Source organism: Camelus bactrianus, chromosome X, assembly GCF_048773025.1.
Source record: "Camelus bactrianus isolate YW-2024 breed Bactrian camel chromosome X, ASM4877302v1, whole genome shotgun sequence".
Classification (NCBI taxonomy): Eukaryota; Metazoa; Chordata; class Mammalia; order Artiodactyla; family Camelidae; genus Camelus; species Camelus bactrianus.
Genome location: NC_133575.1, coordinates 37,606,597 through 37,616,489, shown reverse-complemented (window position 1 = coordinate 37,616,489; position 9,893 = coordinate 37,606,597). Strand labels below are relative to the sequence as shown.

The window sequence follows — 9,893 nt, the reverse complement described above, 5'->3', positions numbered from 1 at the left end:
GCTTCAGGAGCTGAGAGGAGCAGGGAGGTGAGGAGAGGGCGCTGGTCATCGAGGGGGGCTCCTGAGACCCCTGAGGCACGAATGGGGATCCTGGGAGGGGACTCGGGGATTCCCCGGAGACATTTTTAGTACTAGTGCGAAATTGAATGGGAGGGGGAGTCCTTTTGGTACCCTGATCCCAGGAAGTGAATTCAGGAGTGGGTGGGAGTCTCCAGAGGGTGCTCCTGGCTGACGATGGGGCTCCTTGAGAGCCTTCCCTGACCCAGGAAGGGGATTCGTGTCTTGGGTAGGGGGGTTTCTGGAGGCAGTTTTAGCTATGATGGGGACCTCAAATGGGGGTTTCTGAGATAAGGCATTGCCTGGAAGTGAGTTCAGGGCCGGGGGTGGGGGGAGATTTCAGAGATACTCCATTCCAGAAGACAAGGGCTCCAGGCTGGCATGGGGATTGCAGGGACACCTCATCCCAAGAAACATCAGGCCCTGGGAAGGGGCTTTCGATGATTATCTCAGAGATGGCCCATCCTTACCAGGGGAAATGAGGGCTCTAGCCAGGTCTCTGAGACATTCCAAGTCCAGAAAGGATCTCAAGTCTCGCAGTGTCTCCAAAGTGACTTCTACTAAAATAGGAGTGTGGAAGGCTTTACAAGGGTCCTAGAAAATACCTCTCTCTAAGAGAGAAGGAGGATTAAATTCGGGCCCTTGGGTCACTTCTGTCCCTGGCAGACGGCTCAGTTTAGGGAATTGCCTTTGGCCTCCAGTGAGAATATTCAGAGCTGTGGCAGACAGCAGCCTGCCACGTCCCGGGGCTGGGGTCTCCAATCCCTCCCCCCAGCCCCAACCTCTTCAACAGGTTGCATCAGCTCTGGGCTCAGGCTCCCGGCCCAGGCGGGGAGGAGGGGGGGTAGGGGGCGTTAGGAGGGGTGGGGCGGCCAGGCCGACACGTGTCCCTGTAAGGAGTGAGAGGCCCGACCACGCGGTGAGGGTGGAGGGAAGGAGGGGGTGCGCGGGGGAGCGGGGACGGAAAGAGACGGACAGCAAGAGAGAGTGAGTCTGGGGTCTGGGAGGAGAGGTGATCCCAGCTCCAAATGGCCATCCCTTCTGCTGCGGGGTCAGTCTCTCTCTCTCTGTCTCTCTCTCACTGCCTTCTTTTTCTCTGTGTCTCTCTGAGTAACTGTTGGCGTCTCTCCCCCTCTGATTCCCTTCTCCCTCCCATCTCTGTTGACCTCTCCCACTTGTCGTCTCCCTTCTCTCCCTTTATCTCCCATCGCTGTCATCCCTCTGTTCCGGTTCCCCTCTCCTCATCTCTGTGTCTCTGTTTCTGTATCTGTCTGTCTTTCTTTGACCCCCGACCCCCTGCATCTCGCTCTCTCCACTTTCTAGGTCCCCTGCTCCATCTCTGATCGCTCCCCCCCCACACTTCTCTGCCCACAGGATGGAACTGCAGGATCCCAAGATGAATGGAGCCCTCCCTGGGGGTGCTGTGGAGTGAGTCGGGGACCCAAGGGGTTGAGGTCAGGGGTCAGGATTACCTTCTCATCAGCCTCAATTTCGCTGCCTTATCTAGCTACAGGCAGGAACGCGAGGGCTTCCTCCCCAGCCAGAGTCCTGCTCCTGGGAGGAAGCCGACCCAGTTCATGGATGTGAGTGACCCCACAGCTGCACCTTGCCCAGCTCAGCTCTTCCCCAGACTGCTCTCTCTTCCCGGTTTCTCCCTTTAGCTGTTTTGCCTTTGGTCGCTGCCCCACCCTCCCCATTCTTCTCCACTTCCAGCTGCTTCCCTCTTAAACCTCTTCTAGTTTTTCCCTTCCCAGCTCTCCCATTCCCAGCTTCTTCCCATCTTCAAGTCCTTTTCCTTCTTCTGATGGTCCCTCCTGGACTTCTCCCTGCCCCAGTCACTTCTTCCTAGTCTTTCCAAGACCCTGGCCCTGGTCTCCTTCCTTGGTCTCCTTACCTGGTTCCCCTCCCCCTGTGTGCCCGGGGCCTCGCTCCTTACCCGCAGTTCGAGGGGAAGACATCGTTCGGAATGTCAGTGTTCAACCTCAGCAACGCCATCATGGGCAGCGGCATCCTGGGGCTGGCCTATGCCATGGCCCACACGGGGGTCCTCTTCTTCTTGTGAGTCCTAGGCAGTCTGGGGTGGGGGAGGGGTGTCGTGGTGCAGGCGGGAGGCCAGGGGGCCAAGTGTGAGCTGTGCCATCTGCCACAGGGCCCTGCTGCTCTGCATCGCTCTTCTGTCTTCGTACTCCATCCATCTCCTGCTGACCTGTGCTGGTGTTGTAGGTGAGACCCAGAGCTCTACCCAGACCCCACACCACACTCAACTCTCTGGACTCCAGACCTTCAGACCTTATCTGGGCTCCCAGATTCCCACCCTTCAGCCCTCAGTCTGGTCATCAGACCCCATTGCTCAGAACCTCCCTACCCCCAGACCACTACACTCCATCTCTAAGCCCCACCCCTCATTCTCCTGGACACCTAACCACGGAAGCCAGCCCCACGACCCCAAGACCCCCTGCTCCTCAGCCCCCAGCTCCCCAGCTCCCACTGCCTCAGATCTCAGACTTTACTCCCACATGGCCTCAGTCCATCTCCTGCCTCCAAAACCCCTGCTACCCATATCCGGTCCCTGACCTTCTCCTTGGCCATAGATTCCACCTCCGAGATTCCAACCCCAAGCCCAACCCTAACTGCTTAACCCGCACCTCCACCTCCCAGCAATCAGACCCAAGTACCCTAAGCCCAAGCTCCCCAGCTCCCCAGCTCCCAGGCCCTCTGACCCACAATTCACCCTTGGCCTGGCCTCCTGGACCCACAACCCATTCTTTCCTGTTCTCCTCCCCACCAGGCATCCGAGCCTATGAACAGCTGGGCCAGAGGGCGCTGGGACCTGCGGGGAAGGTAGTGGTGGCCGCAGTCATCTGCCTGCACAATGTTGGGGGTGAGGACTCTATGAGATGGGGGTCAGCTTGGGGAAAGAGGGTGGGATGAGGTGGGCCTCCCCAGGCGGGGATGGGTGGGAGATGAGGGGAACCCTTCTGCTTACACCTGCCCCCACCTGCACCAGCCATGTCCAGTTACCTGTTCATCATCAAATCCGAACTCCCCCTGGTTATCGGCACTTTCCTGGACATGGACCCTGAGGGGTGAGTGTGCAACACCCCTTGGCTCTGGCCCACAGACCCCTGATTCTGCCTGTGAGGTCCAGCTGCTACCTTCAACTCTCCCAGGTCTTCTATTTGGAGACCTGTTGGGCAGGCCAGTTTGGTCAGACTGTGGTTCCTGTTCATTGTGATGCCAGCAGGATGTGTGACTGTTGCTTTGACTGTAGGAGTCCAGTCCACATGTTGCTTTTTGTGACTGTTCTGGCTGATTCCATCTGGTGGGCCGATTCCATGTGTCCCAGTGTCCTCTGATTTTGACCAGGGGGCTGTGCATAATCCAGGAGACCTAAACACTGGGGTTTGCTTCTGTGGCTGTTGTACTGGTAGATTCTCTGGGCCTCTGTATGACAGCTGACTACAGCTTTGTCCTGTATAGTGTGATTCCAACCATGTGTGTTTGACATTTGCTTACTCTGACTTTCTCTGTCCAGTGGATTTCTGTTTGATTCTGAGTCCATTAGGCCGGCTGCATCTGTCTAGCGAGAAGTGTTTGGTCACTGACTCCAACAGTGTCTGTGCACGTGTGTGTGCAGTGTACCATGGTGCCAGCTGTGTCTGTGATTCGTTCCAACTCTGTGTGCCTGTAGACTTGAACTCTGTGTTTAATTTGCTGACCATTGTTCTGGCAAATTCTTTCTGGCTGTTTGTGTGTGATCCTCCAACTGTGACTGTGTACGTCCTCTGTATTATGGTTCTAACCATGTGCGTTTGACTGTTGTTTTGAGTTTGAATCCAGCTGACTGTGTGTTTGATTCTGGATCCATCTGTTAGCTGAATCTGGTTAGTGGGTTGTACATGATAGCTGAGTCTGTGTATCCTGTTAGATTTTTGGTTTGAACCTGAAACCATCCAGGTAGCTGACAGTCTACATGACTAGGTGTGTCTGATTGTTATAGTTAGTTCCCACTGTGCTCTGTTGGTTTATGTCTGTGTAACTGTGGAGAAGGTAGAAAGAGAATATGTGGATGCTTGGAACATAGGAAGCACTCTTCACAATTCTTTTGAATAAATAAGCAGTTATTTGGCCAATTCTGTCTCAACAGACTCTCCTGCCTGGGCACCTCCCCCCAATATCTGTCCAGATCCTGCTTTTTCTATGAGCTGGGTTCCAAGAGTGTGGTCAGCTGGCTGATTCTGTCTCTATTTCCATCTTTGACTCTGGCCAAATCAGCCCAGCAACTTTCAAGGCATCAACAAACCTTGAGTTGTTCATACAACCACACGTGTGTGTTTCTGACTTTTTGTCCGACTCTGCATCGTTGCCTGCTGACCAGATCATCCGACTGCCGTTCTACCTGTCAGACAAACCAGGGTCATGACTCACTCTGTCTGGCACCTTGTGTTGGACTATGTGAGTCTGGCTGATTTGGGGTTTTGTTTGCCCATCTGGCTGTATGTCTTCTTGAGAGACTGACTGATGGCACGGTTTTGTCCAGCTGTGCATGCATCCTCAGCTCTATCCCTCTGACAGTGTGTGACTGGCAGTCTGATAATTTGTCTGGCTGTTTCTGTCAATCCTTTTGTGCTGTTTGTCACTGTAACCCCCTGGATGACCCCTCACAGCTGAGGTGTCAGCTCATCTCTCCTGACTGCGTGCAGAGAAATCTCTCTGTCCGGCTGTCTTCTCTGCATGCCTGCCTGAGTTCTTTTTGGTAAGCAGCTAGTCACTATGTCTGCCTGTCTCCTTAGGGACTGGTACTTGAAGGGAAACCTCCTCATCATCATTGTCAGTGTGCTCATCATCCTGCCACTGGCCCTCATGAGACACTTGGGTAAGGGGCTTCCTGTGTTGATCATTTGATGGTAGAATCAGGGAAGGGGAGCAAGATCCAAAGAATAGGAGCCATTTTGCAAGGATAGTGGAATACCAGGGGAGAGATGGTTTGATGTGGATTTTAACCGATGAATAGGAGTTTGCTATAGAGGGGGTGGGCTGGTCCAGGCAGAAGTTAAGTTTGTGCAAAGTGTGGCAAAATTAGGGAGAGGGGGCTTTGAAGGCCAGACTTGGGGGTTGATATTTGCTGTAGGAGGAGTCCCTTGATTTCTGAGGCTCCATATATTACCCCTTGTAGGCTACCTGGGGTATACCAGTGGTCTCTCTCTGACTTGTATGCTGTTTTTCCTCATTTCGGTGAGTCTGAGGGAGAAGGACATGAAAAAGTGGGGAGAGAGTTTGGGACATTGGGACATACACAGCATTCCTCGTGACCTCACTTCCCCACCCTCCCTCCCCCAAGGTCATCTATAAGAAGTTCCAGCTTGGCTGTGCTATGGGCCGCAATGAGACAGCAGCGGAGAACAAGAGTGCCCCAAGCCTTCTCACCCAGGGGCTCAACACGAGCTGCGAGGCCCAGATGTTCACAGCTGACTCACAGGTGGGTGTGCAGGCAGATGTCGATGCCTTGCGCTGCACTCCAGTCCTCTGGTTCTGTCACACGCTGCACTCTGCTCAGAGTGGAGCCAGGGATCGGACATCGGGGGCTTCCAGGTGTCTGATAGGGAGGGCAATGATGGGGCCAGGGGAATGAGGAGGAGAGGATGAAACCCTGTAGGCTCTGATCTCTTGTACTTGGGCCATTCCCCCAGATGTTCTACACAGTGCCCATTATGGCTTTTGCCTTCGTCTGCCACCCAGAGGTGCTGCCCATCTACACAGAACTCTACCGGTGAGTGGGAGTGCATGACAGGGCAGCAGGTGGGGTGATAGTCATAATGTCTGAGAATCCTTACAGCAGTCCTGGTACTGCAGCTTTTTTTTTTTTTTTAATTGAAGTACAGTCAGTTACAATGTGTCAATTTCTGGTGTACAGCACAATGTCCCAGTCATGCATATACATACTTATATTCGTTTTCACATTCTTTTTCATTAAAGGTTACTACAAGATATTGCATATAACTCCTTGTGCTATACAGAAGAAATTTGTTCCTTATCTATTTTTATATATGCTGGTATTGTAGCTTGATTGTGTCTAGATTGTGCCAAGGGAAGGGCTTAAGGTGGCCAGGAAACCTTGAGGGATGTAGGGCAGTGACTGTTTACTACTTGGGGCTTGAGTATTCTACTCTTTTATCATCCAGTACAAGTGCGAATGGGCAGAGTGGGGAGGCAGAGATGATCAAGTGGAGGGGTGGCATGCGTGGATGGGGATGGGGAGACGGGGATGGTCAGATGGAGTAAGGTATGGATGGACAAAGAGGGGGCTGGGATGATATGATAGAGGGATGTGTAGATGATCAGTCAAGGGGATGGTGTGGATGATCGGATGGAAGGGAGAGGCAGTGGCAGTCAAATGGAAGGGAGAGGAAGAGATGGTCAGACAGAGAGGCAAAGATGGTCATATGGGATGAAATATGGATGGACAGAGAGGGGAGGCTTGGCTAGTCACACAGGGGAGGCAGAGATGGGTCTCTCAGTGTGTACTAGCTGAGCGTCAGCTCTGGGAGGAGGGGACTCTGGATGGTGGGGGCTGGTTTTGAGGGGCCTGGACCAAGTCCAGGGGTCAGGGCATGACAGATCCATGACCTCTATACCTCAGGCCCTCCAAGCGCAGAATGCAGGCTGTGGCCAACGTGTCCATTGGGGCCATGTTCTGCATGTATGGGCTGACAGCGACCTTTGGATACCTCACCTTCTACAGTAAGTGGGGCGGGGGCCAGGGTTGGGTGGCAGCTGGGGTGGGGACTGGGCAGGAGCCTGAGAGCTTTCCTGCCATGCCCTCAGACCCATCAGTTTCCAAAGGGAGGGTACACATCACACATGTAGATTTTGTCACCATTTGTGTTATGTGCATGTGCACATGTGTGTTTCTGGGACACTGGTCCCGGTGCTCCAACCACATCCTGTATCCCACGTCCCATGTCTCGTGGCCCAGGCAGCGTGGAGGCGGAGATGCTGCACATGTACAGCCAGCAGGACCTGCTCATCCTCTGTGTGCGCCTAGCCGTGCTGCTCGCGGTGACTCTCACTGTGCCAGTTGTGCTGTTCCCTGTGCGTTGGTGGCAAGGGTGCCCATGGAAAGGAGGGACATGGATGGACGGGTAGAGGGCATAGGCATGGATGCTTGGATGGAGGGTGGAGATGGGAATGGATGGATGGCTGAATGAATTGAGGAGGCTGGGATGCACAGACAGGGAAGGCAGAGTTGTCAGATGGACAGAGAAGTCAAAAATAGATGGTCAAAATGGGGAGGTTATAGTTCAGTGGTAGAGTGCATGCCTAGCATGCACAAGGTCCTGGGTTCAATCCCTAGTACTTGCATTAAAAAAATAAGTAAATAAACCTAATTACCTCCCTCCACACAAAAAAAAGGTCAGACAGAAGGGGGATATAGATGGCAGAACAGTCAAGGGGAGAGGGTAGTCGGAGAGAAGAGGCCCAGATGTCTGGCTAGACAGAAGAGGGAGGGAGGGATGGTCAGGCAGATAGTAGAGGCATAGATAGATGGACATAGAGGATGAAGAAACAGGGATGGACAGAAAAAGGGTGAGGTGTAGGAGGGACATGGCTCTCAGGTGGAGAGGTGAGATGACAAGACAGAGGAAGTAGATGGAGATAGTCAGATGGAAAGAGAGGCAGCGATCTCAGGGTGGAAGGACAAGTGGGTGGTCAGATGGAAGAGGCAGAGATAGTTGGATGGAGGAGGAGGAAGAGATTTCAGACAGTGGGCGGAGGCATAGATGGATGATCAGACAGAGGGAAGAGTCATGGATTGTCAAAAGGGAGGCAGGATGCTCATTCAGAAGGTGGAGGCATAGATGGGTCGTCAGACAGCGTGGAGGTAAAGTCAGATGGAGGGGAAATCAGGGATCTCAGACAGAGGGTGGAGTCAGACAGATGACTACATGGAAGGGGAGGCAGCCCTTGAGCCCTGACCGTGTCCTACCCTACCCTGGTGACAGATCCGCCGGGCCCTGCAGCAGCTGCTCTTCCCAAGCAAGGCTTTCAGCTGGCCACGCCACGTGGCCATAGCCCTGATCCTGCTTGTCTTGGTCAATGTCCTTGTCATCTGCGTGCCGACCATCCGGGATATCTTTGGGGTTATCGGTCAGTACCCCCAGCTCCAGTCCTGGATCCCACCTAGTATGGACCTGGTACCCCAGACTTACATAGACTCTGTCCCTCCTGCTTGTCCTCCAGGCTCCACCTCAGCCCCCAGCCTCATTTTCATCCTTCCCAGCATCTTCTACCTCCGCATCATACCCTCTGATGTGGAGCCTCTCTACTCCTGGCCCAAGATCCAGGTGAGCATTCTAGGGGAAGACTGAGCCTCCTGAGGAGGGGACACTCCAGGATGGCTAGGGATTGAAGGAACATTTTCAAGAGAGGGCTGGGGGAAGAGGGAACATCTATCCAGGGAGGGGGCAGATGGTGTGAAAGAATGAAGCTGACTGTCTTAGCAAGGGGCTGAGCAGACAGAGCATCAGGAGGGTCTGAGGAGGCAGGACTATTCAAAAAGGGGCTGGCTTCAAGGAAGCCTTCAATAGACAGACAGAAGGAGCACTGTTAGAAGAGTGTTGGAACGTTTCCAAGGAGGATGGAGGAGAGTACTCCTTGAAGGCTTCTAGGAAGATGGAGGGAGGATTCACAGGAAGGGGATGGTTTTAAGGAAGGAGAGGGAACAGAAAAGGAGGGTCGGGGTTGAATGGGGCTTGAGGTATATTTCTCTGGAGGAGCTCAGGTGTCGAGACCCAGTCAGCCCCATCTTTTCTCTCTCTCATCTACAGGCTCTGTGTTTTGGTGTCCTGGGTGTCCTCTTCATGGCGATCAGTCTAGGTTTCATGTTTGCCAACTGGGCCACGGGCCAGAGCCATGTATCGGGACATTGACCAAGCCCTGCTCCACCTGGGCCCCCATGCGCATGCACCTTTGCATGTGGAGGAAGATGGGGCCGCTCTCCTGGGTCCCTCCTGCCTGAGGTGTGGAGGTGGCTGGTTCCCATCAACATGGCTGTCGGAGGTAGGGGGCTGCAGAGGCTGCAGAGTGGTCCGCTTCCCTCCTCCCCAGGGATGCCGAGCTTGGATCATGGCCCAAACCCCAACCCCAACCCCATGGGAGGAGGGGGAGTCCAGGTCCTCGGGGAGCCCCTGCCCAGACCAGTCTTTTCTGCCTCTATTGGGCAGAAGCTGTTTGTCAGGATCACCCTAAAGGGGGAGAATAAAGATGCTGAATTGCAACTTTGGCCTCAGCCTTCTGATCTCTTTCTAGGACTTCTTAGGGGAGCCTCCCTACCTTCAGACAGGGGTGAACTGAAGCCCTAAGAGTAGGACTGTGCTGAACTCATCTGTTCATTCATTTCTCCACACTTCACTAACTTGCTACACAATTCAGATCGGTTCACTTGCTCACTCAGGAAACATCTATTGAGAGCCCACTGGCTGCCGGGCACTGTTCTACATGCTAGAGATACAGTAGTGGGTCAAGCAGACAACAGTCCCTGGAATTGGTAATGTTCTAGCACAAGAAAGGGCAAACTGGCCTTCAGACTGTATTTAGCCCCACTGCCTATTTTTGTAGATCCACCGAGCTAAGAATGGCTTGCACATTTCTCAATAACTGGAAAAAAAATCAAAAGAAGAATCATTTGTAGGGGAGGGTGTGGCTCAGTGGTAAAGCCCATGCTTAGCCTGCATGAGGTCCTGGGTTCAATCTCCAGTACTTCCATTTAAAAGAAATTAAAATAAACAAACAAATAAATAGACCCAATTACCTCCCCCCAAAATTAAAAAAAGAAT

General features: G+C 53.4%; 1 protein-coding gene across 1 annotated transcript; it reads left to right on the top strand.

The window, feature by feature from the left end:
* Positions 1–1,089: 1,089 nt before the first annotated feature.
* SLC38A5 (solute carrier family 38 member 5) lies at positions 1,090–9,340 on the top strand. Its single transcript, XM_010968104.3, has 16 exons — positions 1,090–1,108; positions 1,432–1,485; positions 1,565–1,640; positions 2,000–2,115; positions 2,207–2,280; positions 2,846–2,938; positions 3,065–3,143; positions 4,851–4,933; positions 5,234–5,292; positions 5,399–5,536; positions 5,748–5,827; positions 6,698–6,798; positions 7,034–7,149; positions 8,061–8,205; positions 8,299–8,402; positions 8,886–9,340. The coding sequence occupies exons 2-16, from the start codon at positions 1,433–1,435 to the stop codon at positions 8,985–8,987; spliced, it is 1,419 nt and encodes a 472-aa protein (XP_010966406.2). The 5' UTR covers positions 1,090–1,108; position 1,432; the 3' UTR covers positions 8,988–9,340.
* The last annotated feature ends 553 nt before the right edge of the window (positions 9,341–9,893 follow it).